This window comes from Chiloscyllium plagiosum, chromosome 10 (assembly GCF_004010195.1).
Source record: "Chiloscyllium plagiosum isolate BGI_BamShark_2017 chromosome 10, ASM401019v2, whole genome shotgun sequence".
NCBI lineage: Eukaryota > Metazoa > Chordata > Chondrichthyes > Orectolobiformes > Hemiscylliidae > Chiloscyllium > Chiloscyllium plagiosum.
The window spans coordinates 3,642,409-3,664,082 of NC_057719.1; the positions used below are offsets into that span (position 1 = coordinate 3,642,409).

Genomic DNA, 21,674 nt, shown 5'->3' on the forward strand with positions numbered 1-21,674 from the left:
GCCCATTGGCTATTTGTTTTAATGAGAGGACTGGAAGTCTCTCAGCTGTCTAATAGTCACATGTTTCTTTCGAGCTAAGGCTTTGATTAAATAAAGCAGACCATTCAGCCCCTCGGGTCTGCTCCACTATTCAATCACATTTTTTATTTGTGGGATGTGGGCATCACTGGCAAAACAGCCGCTTGATTGGTGCCACATCCACAAACACTGCGCCCTCCACTCAGTAGCAGCAGTGTGTACCATCAATAAGATGTCTCTGCAGAAATTCACCAAAGATCCTCTGGGAGCACCTTCCAAACCCACAACCACTTCCATCCAGAAGGACAAGGGCAGCAGGTACGTGGGAACACCACCCCCTGTTAGTTCCTCTCCAACCCCTTGCCGTTCCGCACTGTCACTGGGTAAAAATCCTGGAATTCCCTCCCTAAGGAACATTGTGGGTTAACCCACAGCACATGGACTGCAGTGGTTCAAGAAGGCAGCTCACTCCCACCTTCTTAAGGGGGGCAACTAAGGACGGGCAATAAATGCCAGGCCCAGCCAGCAACACCCACGTCTGTGATCTATTGTTTAAATCCTCTAGAGTGAACAGTGATGAGGACTTGTTCGATTAATCTGCTATTTCCTTATTTGCTGCTATTAATTCCCCAGTCTCACTTTCAATTAGACTGAAGATTATTTTGCTGCTTCTTTTCTTTTTAAAGCCTTTATAGAAACTCATTGTGTCTATTCTTAAGGGGTTGCATTTTCGAGAAATCAGGTCAGTGTTAATTTTGGTGAGTCTCATGGAGGGTTCTTCTCTGTGAGGCCTAGTGAGCTTTCTCACTCATCTCCACAAACAAGCGCAGCCTTGCAACCTGTCGCTATGGCACTCAGCTTGTGGTATCTTCCCTCTGGCCAAAAGTGGAAGCTGAAACCACCAACAGGATCTCCCAGGAATCCTTCAAAAGCCTTGAAATAGCTGAAAACCTTCACTGTTATTCAGGGAGAGGAAAAGCCAGAAGGAAAAATTGGAACCATAGCTGTGTTTGCTTCTCAGAACTGCTTGCCTTTCAAACATCAACAAACGTACCATCAATTAGGAATCATTGCTCCCAGCTCATTCTAGTGGAAACCATTGTCAACTAAGTGCTGAACAAACCAAAACAGAGATTTCTGGGATTGCTCAGCAGGTCTGGCAGCATCTGTGAAGAGAAATCAGAGTTAATGTTTCGGGTTCGATGACCCTTCCTCAGAAACTGGAGGACAGAACCATTCTGAGGAAGGGTCACTCAATCCAAAGTGTTGCACCCGCAGTTCTTTTGGTCAATTTAACCCTGCCTGGCTTGTTTCCCCTATTGCCTCCGTGCTCTATCTTGAAGTGCATGGCAACACGGTGGCTCAGTGGTTAGCACTGCTGCCTCACAGCGCCAGGAACCTGCTTTGATTTCAGCCTCGGGCGACTGTCTGTGTGGAGCTTGCACATTCTCCCCGTGTCTGCGTGGGTTTCCTCCGGGTGCTCCGGTTTCCTCCCACAGTCCAGGGCCAGGTGGGTACATTACAGAAGGTCAGTATGGATTCAGTAGGCCAAATGGCCTGCTTTCACACTGTAGGGCTTCTACAATGTTTCCCCTGCTCAATGCCATAGTCTTCCTCCTGCACTGCTGTTCCCCCAGCTCTTCAGAGTCCATCACACCCTCTCCTTGCTTGCTCCAGTTGTAGAGATTATCCACACACTCTGTCTGAGTCACACTACAACATCCCCCCATTCTCTGTATCCTTATAAGGTATTTGGTCCTTGAAACAAGAGACTTCTCAAGGATATAGTTACCATGGCAGCTCCTAGAATAGCTGCTGCAGAATTCTAAGATGTGGCATCACTGATCACAGAGTACTTGGACATGGAAGAAGTGTAATCTTTTTCTGTTAATGAAGGCAAATGTCTCATCATGAACTGTGTCTATGATACCCTGTGCCTGTGGTTACCCGCTACACTGGCACAGCCCACTGCCCACTGCCCACTGTTGACTCTGTCCTCACCCCAGGAAAATCAGACAAAGCAATGTGATCTGACACAAGTTACACAAGTATGGCCCTTGGTATAGTTTTGGGATGAGGGTTGTGAGATCTTAGAATCTTTGAATCCCTACAGAATGGAAACAGACCCTCCGTTCCAATGAGTCTACACTGATCCTCCATAGAGTAACCCACCTAGACCCATTTATCTCTAACTAATGCACCTAACCTACACATCGCTGAACACTATGGGCAATTTATCATGGCCAATTCACCCTAACCTGCACATCTTTGGGACTGTGGGAGGAAACCAGAGCACCCGGAGGAAACCGACGCAGACACGGGGAGAATGTGCAAACTCCACACAGACAGTCGCCGGAGGCTTGATACTACACAATCACCAGTACGCAGTTACATAAAAGCTTAGCGTAGTCATCACCTTGCCAACCACAGGGATAGCTAATACCCTCAGCTCTAAAAAAATCACTAGACATTATAAATATTGGGTTAAAAAAAACAAAGAACTGTGGATGCTGGAAATCAGAAACGAAAATGGAAAGTGAAGGAAAAACTTAACAGGTCTGGCAGCATTTTATGGAGAGAAAGCAGAAATAACAATTTGGCTCCAGTGACACTCTTCCAAAACAGATCTTTCTGAACCAGGATTACTGGACCTGAAACGTTGACTCTGCTTTCTCTCCACAGCTGTTGTCAGACCTACTGAGTTTTTCCAGCACTTTCTGTTTTGTTTGAGAATGTTGGAGTTTGAAAAGTAGAATTGCATTTCATCCAGACTGAATTAATTAGTTTAGGCCTAATTTCTCTAATTTATAACTAGCAAAACAAGGATTTACATGAAAATTTATTTCTTTGGGGAATCATGTGATCTCCACACTGTGAACTATTTTGTTGTAGACTGAAACAGGTTGTAATGGACCAGTATATATAAGAAGGACAGTAGCTAAAGTCAACCTTGGCTCCTTCGAAGCAGGAAGAGGAAGAATCATTATCAGAAATGAGAAATGGTGCAGACATTGATAAAAAAAATTATACTGCTCTTCAGGTTAAAAGACACAAGTTCCATTCCAGAGGGAAATCAAGTTATTTAAAAGAGTAAGGAAATTAAAGTAAGCAAGGCCTGTAGAGAAGAAATATTAGAGAAGTTTACAGAGAGTAGACTCTTACAATCCTAGGGGCTGATGGCCTATATTCAATGCTTCTGAGAGCAGGGGCTACAGAGATAGGGATGCACTAGATTTTCCACAATGTTTTGGATTCATGAATGGTCTCAGGATATTTGAAGTTAGCCAATGTAACCCTATTATTGAAGAAAGAAGGGAGAGAGGGAACAAAAAAACATCAGTCATCTTAGGGAAATGCTGGAATCCATTATTATTGGAATCTACTTGGAATGCATTTAATGAATTTTAGTCTGATCAAAGTCAGCATGCTTTTACAAGACGAAAATCATGTTTTAACAAATTACATCTGCCTCACAGCATCCGGGACCCGGGTTTGATTCCCGCCTCGGGCAACGGTCTGTGTGGAGTTTGCACATTCTCCCCGTGTTTGCGTGGGTTTCCTCTGGTTGCTCCGGTTTCCTCCCACAGTCTGAAGATGCGCAAGTTAAGTGAGTTGCCCATGCTAAATTGCCCTATAGTGTCCAGGGTGTGAAGGCTAGGTGGATTAGCTATGGGAAATGTGGGGTTACAGGGATAAGGTAGAGGGGATGAGTCTGGGTGGGATACTTTTCGAAGAGCTGGTGTGGACTTGTTATGCCAAATGGACTGTTTCCACACTGTAGGGATTCTATGAAAGATACTAGTGTTTTTGACAATGTAAGTAGTTACTTACATTGTCAAACCTGGATAAAGAGGAACCAGTTAGTTATAAAAGGCATTCAATAAGGTGCGATGAAAGGTTAATACACAAGACAAGGCCTCCTTGAATTGGTGTAATATATCACAGATGTAACGATGGAGGATCGATTACAGGACAGGAAGCAAAGAGTTTAGATAAATGTGTCGTTTCGATTTGACAGCTGCGGTGTGCTGTAAGGAGCAATGCTAGGACCTCAGTTATTGACAATCTTATTAATGGCTTGGATAAAGTGACAGAGAGAAATGTGGACAATCATGCTGCTGATACAAATCCAGGTTGGATAACAAACTCTGAGAAACAGACAGAGAGATTTAGACAGATTAACTGACTAGGCATAAAAACAGAAATTGCTGAAAAGGCTCGGCAGGTCTGACAGCATCTGTGGTGAGAAATCAGTGGGCCCCAAATGTCAGCTCTGAGTTCTCTCCACAGATGCAGCCAGACCTTCCTATTGGAAAGATGTTGTGAAACTTGAAAGGGTTCAGAAAAGATTTACAAGGATGTTACCAGGGTTGGAGGATTGGAGCTATAGGGAGAGGCTGAACAGGCTGGGGCTTTTTCCCTGGAGCATTGGAGGCTGAGGGGTGACCTTATAGAGGTTTATAAAATCGTGAGGGGCATGTATTGGGTAAATAGATAAGGTCTTTTCCCTGAGATGGGGGTGTCCAGAACTAGAGGGTATAGGTTTAGGGTGAGAAGGGAAAGATATAAAAGAGACCTAAGGGGCAACTCTTTCACACAGAGGGTGGTATGTGTATGGAATGAGCTGCCAGAGGAAGTGGTGGAGGCTCGGAAGGGTTTGGAGGAATATGAGGTGGGTGCTGGCAGGTGAGACTAGTTTGGGTTGGGATATCTGGTCAGCATGGACAAGTTGGATGGAAGGGTCTGTTTCTGTGCCGTACATCTCTATGACTCTACGACTCTATGACCTGCTGAGCATTTCCAGCAATTTCTGTTTTTACTTCTGATTTACAGCACCCACAGCTTTTTCAGTTTTTAAATAAAAGAATGGAAGTGGAAGATTACTCAACTTGTTAAGAAGAAAAGAAGAGCTGAATATATTCAGAAGGTGTAGATCTTGTAAATGTTGATGTTCAGTTGAGCTTGGGCATTGTGGGTACATGGAATGCAGAAAGTTAACAAGCAGCTAAGCAAACAATTCGGAAGCTAGAGCCTTAATTCCAAGGGGATTGGAGTACAAGAGGAAAAAGGTCTTGCTACAATTGTCCAGGACATTGGCCAGATCATATCTGGAACACTGTGAGCATTTGACAATCAGATATAAGGAAGAATGCATTTCCATAAACGGGACTACAGTGAGGTTTTACTAGACTGATCACTGGGTGAAGAAACTTCCTAGAATGAATGCCCTGTGAATTGGTGTTCCAGACAATCTCATCGAAACACACAAGTTTCCAAGGAGCTGGACAGGATTGATACAGAGAGGTTATTTTCCTGTCACTGGACAATCTGGAACATAGGGTAGAGTGTCAGGATAATGGAATAATTCTTCAGGACTAAGAAGAGGAGAATTTTCCTTAGCCAAAGAATGAAACACTCTCTCCCTGATGGTTGTGGGAGCTCCACCATTAATATATTTAAAACTGAGAGAGACTGACTTTTGGTCCCTCAGCAAATTGAGGACTGGACAAGAAAATGGAGTGGTGCTGGAAAAGCACAGCAGGTCAGGCAGCATCCGAGGAGCAGGAAGGGCTGACGAAGGGCTTTTGCCCGAAATGTCAATTTTCCTGCTTCTCGGATGCTACCTGACCTGCTGTGCTTTTCCAGCACCAATCTGATCTAATCTCTGGTTTCCAGCATCTACAGTCCTCACTTTTGCCAAGAAAATTGAGTTACAGTCAAAGATTAGCCATGCTTGTATTTAATGACAGAACAATTCTGTATGGCTTACTCCAGCACCTATTTCTTATGTCTCCTTTTTTTCCTCAATCAAAGATGATTCTTCAACCACGACTCAAGGGCTTTGACCAACCTATTTCCTGCAATCGTGCTGCCACTCTTTCCCCTCCCACCCACAATCATGACAAGGTTCCTCTTGTCCTCTTCTTCCACCTTACCATCCTCTCAAGACAATACCTCCTGCTTGAAGTGGCAACCAAGTTCAGTCTGTCCCCTTTCTGAAGGAACCCTTCCCTCAGTAACACCCCTCAATCACCTCCAGATGCTACTAATGTAATTGCCATATGTGACCTCTTAACTCCTCCGCTCTCACCTTCCAAGGCTCTAGACACCTCTCTCTCCCAGATCAGATAGTGATTTAGGTATTCTTCTGTCAACTTCTACAGTTTTCCAAAACCCAGCACATGCTCCCATGCTCTCAAAGAAACCCAATCAAAGGTTTACCTTTGTTTTCAAAGCGATGATTTTTTTTCTGAGTCACTGTCAACTTTCACCAAACATCCTAACTTTACAGGATCATTTTGGAAGTGGACGAACCAGCATCGAACCATAATGGAGGACAACTCCTTTTTGGCAATGATGGCTATCTCTACATTTTCACTGGAGATGGTGGAATGGCCGGGGATCCATTTGGGAAATATGGAAATGCCCTAAACAAGTAAAGTATTATTTCATTAGACTTTGGCTGATAATTTTCTGAAATGGTTCATGGCAAAGGGCTGTTCCGTAAAGCATTGACAGCCAACAGTGGAAGAACTGCAGAACTGGGGGTGGGGGAAGAGGTTGTGAAACAACAAACAAGAATGGGCCAGTCAGGCACAAGTCCATAAGGAACAGGAGGAGGCCATTCAGCCCCTTGAGCGTACTCCACCATCCAATAGGATCATGGCTGAGCCAACATTCCTCACATCCATGTTCCTGCCTTTTCTCCGTGACCCTTGACTCCCCGACTGGTCAAGAATCTCTCTCTCTCTCTCTCTCAGTCTTAACTATACACAAGGACTCTGTCTCCACAGCTCTCTGTGGCAAGGAGTTCCAAACATTCACAACCCTCTGGGGGATGAAATTCCTCCTCATCTCAGTCTTAAACTGGCACCCCTTCATTCTGAGAGTGTGCCCTCTGGTCCTAGACACTCCCTCTCAGCATTGACCCTGTCAGGCCTTTGAAGAACCCCATATATTTCATTGAGATCGCCTCTCAACCTCCTAAACTCCAGTGAGCAGAGTCCTAACCTGTTTGCTCTTTGCTAGTAAGACAATCCCTCCTTCCCAGGTACCATCCTAGTGAACCTTCCCTTACCTCCTTTGAAATGATATCATTTTGAAATAAGGGGACCAAACCTGCTCACAGTGCTCCAGATATGGTCTCACCAGCCCCTTGTTCAGTTACAGTAAGAGTTCTCTACTCATATTTACTCCAAACCCCTTGAAATAAAGGCCAACATTCCACTAGCCTTCCCCATTAACTGCTGCGTCTGTGTGCTAGCTTTCTGTTATGTACACAAGTTGCAGCTTTTTGCAGTTTTTCTTCATTTAAATAATATTCTGCTCTTTTCACACTTTCCCACATTGTATTCCATTTGACAATGTTTTGCCCACTTACCTCTCTGTAAACTGTTTGTACCTCTCTCTCACAATCTGACTTTCCACCTATGATAAAAATCACACAAAACCAGGTTATAGTCCAACAGGTTCACTTGGAAGCACTAGCTTTCGGAGCGCTGCTCCTTTGACAGTTTGCTAAACTAGCTACCTGATGAAGAAGAAGCACTTTGAAAGCTAGTACTTCCAAATAAACTTGTTGGACTATAACCTGGTGTGTGTGAGATTTTCAACAACTTCCTTAAGATTCAGGACAGAGTTGCCCTGGGAGTCCTCAACATTGACTCCAAACCTCATGAAGTCTCATAGCTTCAGCTTAAACCTGGGAAAGGAACCCTCCTGCTGATTACCACGTACCATTGTCCCTCGGCTGATGGGTCAGTACTCCTCCATGTTGAGCAGTACTTGGAAGAAACACTGAGGATGGCAAGAGCACAAAGTGTACTGTGGGTGGGGGATTTCAATGCCCCCCAACAAGAGTGGCTTGGCAGCAATACTACAGATAAAGCTAGTCGGGTCCTAAAGGGCATAACTGCGAGAATGTGTCTGCGGCAGGTGGTGAGGGAACCAACAAGAGGGAGAAACATACTTGACCTCATCCATAGCAATCTGCCAGCTGCAGATGCATCTGTCCATGACAGTATCGGTAAGAATGACCACTGCACTGTCCTTATGGAGACAAAGTCCCACATTCACATTGAGAATACTCTCCATCATGTTGTGTGGCACTGTCACTGTGCTAAATGGGATAGACTTCACACCGATCTAGCAACTCAAGACTGGGCATCCATGAGGCACTCTGGGCCATCACCAGCAGCAGAACTGTACTCCAGCACAGTCTGTAACCTCATGGCCCGGCATATCGCCCACTCAACCAGTACCATCAAGCCAGGGGATTAATGGAGAGTGCAGGAGGGCATGTCAGGAGCAGTACCAGGTATACCTGAAGATGAGACAACAACCTGATGAAGCCACCAATCAGGACTACTTGCGCACTCAGCAGCACAAGAAGTAAGTGACAGGCAGAGCTAAGTGACCCCACAACCAATTCGATCTAAGCTCTGCAGTCCTGCCACATCAGGAATGGTGGTGGATAATTAAAAAACCCACTGGAGGAGATGGCTCCCCAAATATCCCCATCCTCAATGATGGAAGAGCCCAACACATCATTCCATAAGATAAGGCTGAAACATTTGCAACAATCTTCCACCAGGAGTACTGAGTGGATGATCCACCTTGGCCTCCTCCAGTGGTCCCCAGCATCACAGATTCTAGTCTACAGCAAATTTGATTCATATCATGAGATTAAAATGTGGTTGGAGGCATTATATAGTGCCGTAGGCCTGATAACATTCCGGCAATAGTACTGAAGACGTGTGCTCCAGAACTTGCCGCTCCCCTCGCCAAACTCTTCCAGTACAGTTACAAAACTGGCATCTACCCGACAATGTGGAAAATTGCCCAGGTATGTCCTGTACACAAACGCAGGAGAAACCCAACCTGGCCAATTACTGCCCCATCAGATCATCAGGAAAGTGCTGAAAGGGGTTATCAACCGTGCTATCCAGCAGCACCTGCTCAGCAATAACCTGCTCAGTGATGCCCAGTTTGGGTTCCCCCAGGGCCACACAGCTCCTGACCTCATTACAGCCTTGGTTCAAACATGGACAAAAGAGCTGAATTCCAGAGGGGAGGGGAGAGTGACAGCCCTTGACATGGAGGCTACATTTAACTGAGTGTGGCATCAAGGAGCCCTGGCAAAGCTGGAATCAGTGGGTATCAGGGGCAAACACGCCCGCTGGTGAGAGTCGTAGGGTCAGAAATGCCGATGACTGCACAACGTTCAATTCCCTCCCTCAGGGCATTGTGGGTCAACCCAGAACACATGGACTGCAGTGGTTCAAGATGGCTGCTCACCCTCACCTTCTCAAGGGCAATTAGGGACTGGCAATAAATATTTGGGCCAGCCAGCAACACCAACATCCCACAGATTAATAACTGAAACCAAATCCATTCCAATTCTTTTCCAACACCAGATGTTAGGCTCATGGACCTATAGTTTCCTGTTCCTTTGCCTCTTTCCCTCCTTGAACGTTGGCAGATTTCATTCAAGCCTACTCAGCCATTAAATAAAATCATTGCTGACCTGCTTTTAACCTCAACTCCACAGTTCTGTATATCCTCAACCATCTTTCATCCACTTGGTAAACAAGAATCCATCCAAATTTGCCTTAAAGTTATTTAAAAATACTAGTTTTGAGGAAGGGAATTCCAAAGATTTGCAACCCTTAGAGAAACATTGTTTTCTCATCCCTGGTTGAGATGGGCAGGCCCTTATTTTTAAACTCTGACCCCTGTTTCTAGATCCTTCCACAAGGGTAACCATCCTGTCTATGTCCACCTGGTCAAGTTCCCTCAGGATCGTATACCAATGGGTTGGCTTTTCTTTCAGATTTTCCTTTCTTGCTGAACAATGCGGTGATAATTGCAGAATGTCGTTTTCCATTTCATTGAAGGCAGATGCAAATAAATACGAGATTCACTTTGCCAATGAGCCATCCAGTAAATATTTCAGATGTTGTTTGTCGGCATTGCAATGTAATTTTCCTGTGTCTTCACGCCTCTCTAGGTCAGCTTTACTGGGTAAAGTGCTTCGGATAGATATCAACAATAATAATCGTGGTCCCCTTTATAAGATTCCCCCAGACAATCCCTTCATCCAGGACCCAGATGCCCGGCCAGAGGTATATGCCTACGGAGTGCGGAACATGTGGCGATGCTCTGTAGATCGAGGTGACCCTCAAACGAAAGAGGGAAATGGAAGAATCTTCTGTGGGGATGTTGGACAGAACAAATTCGAGGAAATTGATATCGTTGAGAAAGGGAGGAACTATGGTTGGAAAGCAAGAGAGGGATTTTCATGCTATGACAAGAAGCTCTGTGGAAATTCCTCCCTGAGTGAGAAACTATTTTTTTAATGCTCATCTAAAATAATTGTTTGTGGCACCAATAAATCTTAAGGCAGTTCCCTCAGCCACTGCCTTCATCCAAATCTTTGTGTTCCATTTCAACTGTTAGCTCCATGTCCTTCAGTTGTTTCAAAAGTTCTGGAGCCTATAACTTGAACTATTCTTTCTCCTGACTCTGCTTTCTATTTCCAGCATTTCGCCACTTGAAAACTCCCTCCATTTTATTCTATTAATTCAGCCCTTTGCTGACAATTTATTCCAAAACTCTACTCTCCTGAGGGTGAAAAACATTTGCCTGATCTTTCTCTTTTTCCACAATAAAGGCAAAATATTGCAGGCGTGGAAATCTGAAACAAGCGCAAGAAATTGTTAGAGAAACTCATCAAGTCTGGCAGCATCTCTGGAGACAAATAGTTAACATTTCAAATCCAGTATGATACATAAAACTGATATGATTATTTGTTGTCATGTTTACCTGAGTACAGTGAAAAGCTTTGTTTTGTGAGCAGTACAGGCAGATCATAGCAAACACTGATATACAGATTATAGGGTGTTCAGACAGATTGGGGCTCACAAGGTTACACTGCACAGGAGGTGCACAAAGAAAGATCAATGTTAAATTTGAAGATAGAGAGTCTATCCATCAGTCTAATAAGAGCAGGGAAGAAGCTGTTCCTGAACCTGTTGGTCTTCAGACCTATAAGTAAATTTAAGGGAAAATTATCAGTAATGACTTAAAATTGAGTTTTAATAGTATAGAACGGTTGTAAGAAATGTGAGAATAAGGTCTGCTGTAGAGAGCTCACAACGAGTCAACTGGTGTTGACGCCATTAACTCTGCTTTTCTCTCTCTCTTTCTTTCTCTCTCTCTCCAACGATGCTGCTGGACCTGCTAAGTTGCTCCAGCATTCTCTCTCTTTATTTTCTCCTTTCCAACTTCTTCACCCTGGAACTTGAGAGATCTATCAGACAATTTAATGCAGCAACTTTGTCAAAATAATCACACAGTAAATAATGAAACTATCATATTTTGCCATTATTTATTAAGAGTCTTGGGTTCTGAGGATAAGCACAGGATACTTTAGAGCCTTTAATATAGAAATAGGAGCCAAGGTGTTGCATGGAAAAAATTATTTAATTACTTTCTGTACCGAAGACCATGAGAAACGGGAACAGGTGCAGGCCATTCGGCTCCTCCACTGTTCAATAGGATCACTGTTCACTGATCGAACACTCCTCACTCCACTTCCCTGCCCTTTCTCTTGACTCCCCGACTGATCAAGAATCTCTCTCTCTCTCTCAGCCTTTAATATACACAAGGACTCTGTCCCCACAGCTCTCTGCGGTAAGGAGTTCCAAAGATTCACAAACCTCTGAGAGAGGAAATTCCTCCTCATCTCAGTCTTAAATTGGTGCCCCTTTATTCTGAGACTGTGCACTCTGGCCCTAACTCTCCCATGATCGTATGAGGAAAGGCTGAGGCACTTGGGGCTGTTTTCATTGGAGAAAAGAAGGTTTAGGGGTGACTTGATAGAGGTGTACAAGGTGATTGGGGTTTAGATAGGGTTGGCCGTGAGAACCTTTTCCCACGTATGGAGTCAGCTATTACGTGGGGGCATAGCTTTAAATTAAGGGGGGGTAGGTATAGGACAGATGTTAGGGGTAGGTTCTTTACTCAGCGAGTCGTGAGTTCATGGAATGCCCTGCCAGTAGCAGTGGTGGACTCTCCCTCTTTATGGGCATTTAAACAGGCAATGGATAGGCATATGGAGGATAGTGGGCTAGTGTAGGTCAGGTGGGCTTGGATCGCTGCAACATCGAGGGCCAAAGGGCCTGTACTGCGCAGTATTTTTCTATGTTCTATGTTCTATGAGGGGAAACATCCCTCTCAGTCTTTGCTCTGTCGAGCCCCTTAAGAATCCTGGATACTAACTGCATACTAACTCATACACAAGAACACCTCGATCCCTCTGCACCTCGGAATTCTCCATGGAAGGAATACTCTGCTTTTTTTATTCTTCATGGCAAAGTGAACCATGGCACATTTCCCCTTATTATACTCTCAGATCATTATCCACTCACTCAACCATTCTATGTCCATCAGCGACCCCCTTGTCTTCTCTTCACAATACATTTGTGCTATCTTTGTGCTACCATTCGCATCATCTGAATCATTAATATAAATTTGAAAAACAAGGCCCCATGTACCATGACAACTGGATCCTGCCCCTCCCAATCAAATGCACTGATCAGCCATAGAATCCCTACCATGAGGAAGCAGGCCATTCAGATCTCTGAGTCTACAAGAGCCCTCCAAAGAGCATCCCACCCCAATCCACTCCCCTACTCTGTCCCTGTAACCCCACATTTCCCACGGCTAACCCACTTAGCCTGCACATTATGGATAATTCAGCATAGGCAATCCACCCAAACCTGCACGTCTTTGGACTGTGGGAGGAAACCAGAGCAAACTCATGCAGACACGGGGAGAGTACTCAAACTCCACACAGACAGTGTGGAGTCCATTCGCATCATCTGAATCATAAATTTGAAAAACGAGGCCCCATGTACCATGACAACTGGATCCTGCCCCTCCCAATCAAATGCACTGATCAGTCAAAGAATCCCTACCATGAGGAAGCAGGCCATTCAGATCTCTGAGTCTACACGAGCCCTCCAAAGAGCATCCCACCCCAATCCAATCCCCTACTCTGTCCCTGTAACCCCACATTTCCCATAGCTAACCCACTTAGCCTGCACATTATGGATAATTCAGCAAAGGCAATCCACCCTAACCTGCACGTCTTTGGACTGTGGGAGGAAACCAGAGCAAACCCATGCAGACACGGGGAGAATGCTCAAACTCCACACAGACAGTGTAGAGTTCAGTGGAATTGAACCTAGGTCCCTGCCGCTGTGAGGCCGTCGTGATAACCACTGAACTGCCATGCTGCCCCTGAGTCTACAGCAGATGTCATGAAACCTGACACTGGTGATATAACACTGGATTCACGTTCTTGATGGCACAGAACTGTGTCTACATATCACCTATCACCACCATCTTCCTTTGTATTTCCTTCACTTGCATCATGCTGCAATTGTCCGTTAGTTCAACCACCGTCAGACCTTACTGTCAGCTAAACAAGCAGGAAGGATCTCAAACCTGTTGGATGATCACAAAGGCTGACTTATTCATTTCCCTTTTTAATATATTTTACTAACCCTATCACCTGCCCTTGTATTGTTTTCAGCCTTAAAAATAGAAAAGACCTTTTAACCAATTGCCATTACCATTGCTCACCAATCAGCTAACCTCTCTGTTGTAGTAGAGTCAGAATCAATTCCAAACCACCATCAGGCTGCCTTTTGATTCTCATGCAGTCATAGAGGGTTACAGCATGGAGACAGGCCCTTCGGCCCAACTTGTCCATGCCGCTCACTTTTCACAATTAGTCTAGTCCCATTTCCTTCCATCTCTAATCCACCCATGGATCTGTCTGAATGTTTTTTTTTAAATGACAAAATTGTACTCCTTACTCTTCTAATTGATGCTGACTGACACTGGGTCCTCATTTTTCTTGCTCTCGTAACTTGGTTGAATTTTACAGACAATTTGAAGGAGAGAAGAGTGCATCTAAAACTAGAATTTTAAACCTGAAAGGGGGAATTTTGAACACATGAAATACAGCTATCCAAAGTAAACTGGTAGATTGATAGCTCAATAGAGATGCATTGGCTGACATTTCAGAATAGCCAGAAATGATTCATTCCAAAGAAAAAGAAAATATTCAAGGGAGGATACATCATCTGTGGTGAATTTTGTTTTTAAGAGTGACAAATCTAAAGAAATTACCATATAATTGTGCCAAGGCAATTGGACTGATTGTTAAAAAAAAACAGAAAAGAATGACTAAAAGATTAATGTGGAAGGAGAAATGAAAGTATAATAGAAAGTTGGTTGGAAATATAATGTCCTGATGGACTTCATCCCAGGGTCTTAAAGGAAGTGGCTACGAAGAAAGATGATAGGTTGGTTTTAATTTCAGTAATTCCCTCGACCTGGGAAATGTTTGGAAAATAGGAATGGAGCTGAAACAAGATACTATAGGCCAATGAATTTAACATCTGTCATAAGGAAAATGTTAGAAACTGTTTTTAAAAACATTAAAACAGAGTACTTTAAAAGTTCAAGATAATCAGGAGGGATCAATGTGAAGGGGATATTTAACATAACATGAGGGGTGCGTAGGGTTAGATTATTTTATTTTAGGTTAGGAATAACCCTCGGCACAACATCGTGGGCTGAAGGGCCTGTTCTGTGCTGTACTGTTCTATTTAACCCTGTCTATATCCAGGGAATACGATATGGGTAGTTCCATGTTGTTCAATAGAAGCATGCCTTTGATTCACAATAATTTTGTTTACCTCAGCTTTTCTTCTCATTGGCTACTGAGACATTGAACAGTTTCTTGCTGTTCTTTCACAGATGGTGTTCTGCCTATATTTGCCTATCCACATAGTGTTGGAAAGTCTGTCACTGGGGGTTATGTCTACAGAGGCTGTGAATCTCCCAACCTTAATGGACTCTATATATTCGGTGACTTTATGAGTGGGTAAGTTATTAACAATTGACTTGTAAAAACCATTGAGATAGTCAGTGGTCGCTGGAATTTATAGAGGGGAAATGCATGTCAGGGACTGGGGAGAATGTGAAAAGACAGATCATGCCATAGTCCATAGTTTGGGTTTTATAGAAGGTTTTAATGGTGGTGAGGCGAAGAGTTAACAAAGATGGAGTTTCTGAAGGTCAAGACATTTGAAAGTTGTGACGTTGATACTGGGGTACGTGGTTAATCATTGAATCATAGAGATGTACAGCACTGAAACAGACCCTTCGGTCCAACCCGTCCATGCTGACCAAATGTCTTAAATTAATCTAGTCCCATTTGCCAGCATTTGGCACATATCCCTCCAAACCATTTCTGTTCCTGTACCAAATGCCTTTTAAATGTTGGTATTGAACCAGCCTCCATAATTTCTTCTGGCAGCTTATTCCATACCACCCTCTGCATGAAAATGTTGCCCCTTAGGTCCCTTTTAAGTCTTTCCCCTCTCACTTAAGACTATGCCCTCCAGTTTTAGATTTCGCGACTGTGGGGAAAAGACCTAGACTATTCACCCTATCCATGCCCCTCATGATTTTATAAGCCTCTACAAGATCATTCCTCAGCCTCCGACGCTCCAGGAAAAATAACCCCTACATTCAGTCTCTCCCTATAGCTCAAACCCTCCAACCCTGGCAACTTCCTTGTAAATGTCTTCTGCACCCTTTCAAATTTAACAACACCTTTCCTATAATAGGGAGACCAGAATTGCAGTATTCCAATAGTGGCCTAACCAATGTCCTGTACAGCAGCAACATGATCTCCCAACTCCTATACTCAGTGCACTGACCAATAAAGGCAAAGCTACCAAATGCCTTCTTCACTATCCTTTCTACCTGCAACTCTACCTTCAGCAATGCACAGGGAGCACTGGAAGTGCCTCATGGCCAACCCATCAGTTGAATGGTAGACTTCTTTGATCTACCGTTCTCCCCATCATGCTGTCCAAGAATGCACTGCCTTGGACAGTAGTTAGGGCAGGAATCTTTACAACCTTTTGAAAAGAAAGAACTTGGATGAGCCTAGAACATAGAACATAGAACAACACAGCGCAAAACAGGCCCTTCCGCCCTCAATGTTGCGCCAACCTGTGAACTAATCTAAGCCCATCCCCCTACACTATCCCATCATCATCCACGTGCTTATCCAAGGACTGTTTAAATGCCCCTAAAGTTGCTGAGTTAACTACGTTGGCAGGTAGGGCATTCCACACCCTTACCACACCCTGCGTAAAGAATCTGCCTCTGACATCTGCCTTAAATCTATCACCCCTCAATTTGTAGTTATGCCCCTCGTACAAGCTGACGTCATCATCCTAGGAAAAAGACTTTCACTGACCAGCCTATCTAATCCTCTGATCATCTTGTATGTCTCTATCAAATCCCCTCTTAGCCGCCTTCTTTCCAATGAGAACAGACCCAAGTCTCTCAGCCTTTCCTTTTACGACCTTCCCTCCAGACCAGGCAACATCCTGGTAAATCTCCTCTGCACCTTTTCCAATGCATTTGAAATGTTGTAACATTCAAGGCTATGGGGCTGGTGCGGGAAAGTGGGACTAGTGCAGGCAATAGTGTTTTTTTTGGTGGGCTGACTAGGATGCCTCTATCATTCAACCACAGTGAGAATTGTTGATCTTAAACAGGTCTAGGACCAGCCAGAGGCCCTGCACATGGACACATCCTTGATGCACACTGCAGAACTTTAGATTAGATTAATTACTTACAGTGTGGAAACAGGCCCTTCGACCCAACAAGTCTACACCGACTCGCCAAAGAGCAACCCACCCAAACCCATTCCTCTACATTTACCCCTTCACCTAACACTACGGGCAATTTAGCATGGCCAATTCACCTGACCTGCACATTTTTTTGGACTGTGGGAGGAAACCGGAGCACCCGGAGGAAACCCACACAGACACAGGGAGAATGTGCAAACTCCACACAGACAGTCGCCTGAGGCAGGAATTGAACCCAGGTCTCTGGTGCTGTGAGGTAGCAGTGCTAACCACTGTGCCACCGTGCCGCCCACATTTACTGAGGAATGTTCCCTCTACAGTTCAGTGATGCATTCATCCCCTTAAACTCAGCCGGAGACCTCTTGGCTTCAGGCACTTGCATTTGCTAAATAATAACATACATAGGAAACCAGAGTTTGGCAGCAGTTTGGAGCATAGGGCAGGAGGAGATAACAGAAATAGAGAGGGGTGTCACTACTATAGAATTGGTCATGAAGGATGAAAGACATTTAGTTCAACTTTGTGTTTGTGTTAACATTGATAATATTAAATTAAATTTGACCAGAGACAGTATATTCCTGTTAGGGTGAAAGGCAAGCCTGATAGGTGTAAGGAATGCTGGATGACTAAGAGAAATTGAGGTTTTGGTCAAGAATAAGAAGGGAACATATGTCAGATATAGACAGCAGCGATCAAGTGATTCCCCAGAAGAATACAAAGGCAGTAGGAGTATACTTAAGAGGGTAATCAGGAGGGCAAAAAGGGATATGAGATAACTTACGCAAATTGGGTTAAGGAAAATTCAAATGTGTTCTACAAATATATTAAGGACAAAAGATTAACTAGGGAGAAAACAAGACCCCTCAAAGATCCGCAAGGCAGCTTATGTGTGGAAACGCAGGAGATGGGGGAGATAATAAATGAGTATTTTGTATCATTGTTTACTGTGGAGAAGGATATGGAGGATAGAGATAATGGGGAAGTAAATAGGGAAATCTTGAAAAGTGTCCATGTTGCAGAGGAGGAGGTGCTGGACATCTTAAAATGCATAAAGTTGGATAAATCCCCAGGTCCTGATCAGGTGTACCTTAGAACCCTGTGGGAGATGTTATGGACTAGGCCCAGACCCTCAAAATATTTTAAGAAGGTAGCCTAGACCCTAACTTTTTTCTGATTTTAGAGGTAGAGGTGAAGTGGGTGTTCCAGGTGTGATACAACTGGTCAAACCACTCGGCTTTAAGCAAAACAGAATTTATTTAAACATTACAGTTAAAACATCATCAAAAGAAATAGGAATTTGGAATAACTTAACCAGTGGAAAACTTAACCGAATACTCAATCTAATAATTTATCTAACCAACTGTTCCAATAAAGTAACATCGCATATACATACCCCTTGGCAAAAAGGTAAATTCAAACACAGATTCTTACAGGCAGGAGGGAGCAATATCCAGACAGAGATTTCAGAGACAGTCAGTGAGGAATCATTCACCCAAGCTTGCAATCCTAGTACTCATCCATCTTGTGAGTGCTATAGCGAAAACAAAACTAGGAAAACTAGGAACTGGGAGAATTGACCACTCTCCTTCCATTGCTAAACTGTTAAAAACAATCCGCCCACCACCACCTCACATTCTTCGACAGCTTTGTCGAAGCCCCACTTCAAAAAAACCCCAGGACAAAATAACCATTTTTAAAAGTGACAGCATTATCACAGAAGCTAGGGAAGTGATTGCAGGGCCCCTTGCTAAAATATTTGTATCATCGATAGCCATGAGTGAGTTGCCAGAAGATTGGACATTAGCTAACGTGGTGCCACTATTTGAGAAATGTGGTGAACCCGTATACCATTTGCAGAGAGGGAGCGCCTTGGGGCATATAGAGAGACTCCATGGTATCTGGAATCAGGAGCTCGGGGAAGAAATTTTGTCAGAAACATGGGAGGAGATATGGGAGAATTTAAAGAAAATCTCAATATGCAATAAGGCACAAGCTATGCAATTGAAAATGCTTCACAGGGCCCATATGGCACCAGAGAGGTTAGTAAAGTTTAAGAAAGGATCTCCCCCAGGATGTCCCAAATCTAGAATTAGCACAGGCACCCTTACACGTTGCTATTGGACCTGCTACAAGATTCACAGACACTGGGGTTCCATAGTGAATGAGCTGGAGAAGATCCTGGGAATTGAAATTAAGACAGATCCCTTCTTTTGGGATTACCGACTCTGCCCTCTCTGGGTGAGCACAGGGAGACGTTATTTAACATTCTTACACATTGTGCAAGGAAGCACATCCTAATGAACTGGTTATCAGAAAAAAAAACCCAGGTCTTGTAGGGTGGTGCAGACTTGTGATGGAGTACGTCCCCCAAGATTATCTGACAAGAGTGGTGCGCCTTGGAATGGACCAATTGCATAAGACATGGCAGCCCTTTGTAAATTACATAGACGCAGACCTATCGGTGGTACTGATTAGGGCCTTTATATAGCCACAAGCGCCATATATGGTCGTCCGGGGACCCTGGGGAGAGAAGGCCTGGCAAATATGGGTATAATAACCATTGCTCCGGTGAACGGGAGCTTTAGTGGAGATGTGGTGAGTGGAGTAATGTAATTTAATTTTATTTTATTTTATTTAATTCAAGTTTATTTTAATTTAAGTAACTATGAGAAGCTCAGGTCCCGTAGAGTAGTAGGTAGTTCATTGTCAACATTACTGTAGTGTAATACTGTGACATCATTTCTGTTTTTTTTGTATTTTTGTATTTTTTTTCCTTCTGTAAAAGAGCAAAAAGTTTTTATTTAAAAAAAAAAGGGTGGTAAGGACAAGCCAGGGAATTATAGACCAGTGAGCCTGACGTTGGTGGTGGGCAAGTTGTTGGAGGGAATCCTGAGGGACAGGATATACATATGTTTGGAAAGGCAAGGACTGATTAGGGATAGTCAACATGGCTTTGTGCGTGGGAAATCATGTCTCACAAACTTGATTGAATTTTTTAAAGAAGTAACAAAGAGGATCGATGAGGGCAGAGAGGTAGACGTAATTGAAATATACTTCAGTAAGGCGTTCAACAAGGTTCCCCGTGGGAGGCTGGTTAGCAAGGTTAGATCTCATGGAATACAGGGAGAACTAGCCATTTCGATAAAGCAGGAGAATCAACGTTTCGGGCATAAGCCTGCTGCTCAGATGCTGCCTGGCCTGCTGCACTTTTCCAGCACCACACTTTTCAACTCTGGTCTCCAGCATCTGCAGTCCTCACTTTCTCCCATTTCAATAAAGAACTGGCTCAATGGTAGAAGACAGAGGGCGGTGGTGGAGGGTTGTTTTTCAGACTGGAGGCCTGTGACCAGTGGAGTGCCACAAGGATCGGTGCTGGGTCCACTACTTTTCGTCATTTACATAAATGATTTGGATGTGAGCATAAGAGGTACGGTTGGTAAGTTTGCAGATGACACCAAAATTGGAGCTGTAGTGGACAGCGAAGAAGGTTACCTCAGATTACAACAGGATCTTGATCAGATGGGCCAATGGGCTGAAGAGTGGCAGATGGAGTTTAATTTAGATAAATGCGAGGTGCTGTATTTTGGAAAGGCAAATCAGGGCAGGATTTACACACTTAATGGTAAGATCCTGGAGAGTGTTGCTGAACAAAGAGAACTTGGAGTGCAAGTTCATAGCTCCTTGAACGAGGAGTCCCAGGTAAATAAGATAGTGGTTGTATGCATGTCTTTACAGAACATAGAACATTACAGCACAGTACAGGCCCTTCACCCTCAATGTTGCGCCAACCTGTGAAACCAATTAAAAGCCCACCTAACCTATACTATTCCATTATCATCCATATGTTTATTCAATGACCATTTAAGTGCCCTTAAAGTTGGCGAGTCCACTACTGTTGCAGGCAGTGCGTTCCCCACCCCTACTACTCTGTGAGTAAAGAAACTACCTCTCACATCTATCCTATATCTATCACCCCTCATTTTAAAGCAATGTGCCCTCATGCTAGCCATCACTATCCAAGGAAAAAGGCTCTCACTGTCCAACTATACGGAATACTCCAAGTGCAGCCGCACCAGAGTTTTGTACAGCTGCAACATGACCTCATGGATCCAAAACTTAATCCCTCTACCTATAAGAGCTAGCACACTATACGCCTTCTTAACAACCCTATCAACCTGGGTGGCAACTTTCAAGGATCTGTGTACCTGGACATTGAAATCCCTCTGCTCATCTACACTACCAAGAATCTTACCATCAGCCCAGTACTGTGTATTCTTATTGCTCCTTCCAAAGTGAATCACCTCACATTTTTCCACATTTGCTACCTCTCAGACCAGCTCTGCAGCTTATCTATGTCCCTTTGTAACCTGCAATATTCTTCCGCACTGTCCATAACTCCACCAACTTTAGTGTCATCTGCAAATTTACTAACCTATCCTTCTATGCCCTCACACAGGTAATTTATAAAAATGACAAACAATAGTGGACCCAAAACAGGCCCTTGCGGCACCCCACTAGCAACTGAACTCCAGGATGAACATTTCCCTTCAATCACCACCTCTCTTTTCTTGCAGCTAGCCAATGTCTGATGCAAACCCCTAAAACACCCTTAATCCCATGCCTCCATATAAGTATGTACCTGTCAGGCAGGGAGGAAAGGGTCATGTGAGGGAGCCATGGTTTAATAAAGAATTGGAAATCCTTGTTAAATGGAAGAGGACGGCCTATGTAAAGATGAGGCGTGAAGGTTCAATTGGGGCGATTGAGAGTTATAAGGTAGCCAGGAAGGACCTGAAGAGAGAGCTAAGAGCAGCAAGGAGGGGACATGAAAAGTCCTTAGTTGGTAGGATTAGGGAAAACCCCAAGGCTTTCTATAGGTATGTCAGGAATAAAAGAATGACGAGGGTA

At 43.9% G+C, this 21,674-nt stretch overlaps 1 protein-coding gene across 1 annotated transcript in view; it reads left to right on the top strand.

Moving 5' to 3' along the window:
* LOC122553920 (HHIP-like protein 1) overlaps positions 1-14,984 on the top strand; it is a 38,923-nt gene extending 23,939 nt beyond the window's left edge. Inside the window, exons 2-4 of the mRNA XM_043698427.1 lie at positions 6,303-6,454; positions 10,028-10,356; positions 14,854-14,984. Of these exons, the coding sequence (XP_043554362.1) occupies positions 6,303-6,454; positions 10,028-10,356; positions 14,854-14,984 (612 nt within the window). The remainder of the gene's footprint in view (positions 1-6,302; positions 6,455-10,027; positions 10,357-14,853) is intronic.
* Positions 14,985-21,674: the final 6,690 nt, after the last annotated feature.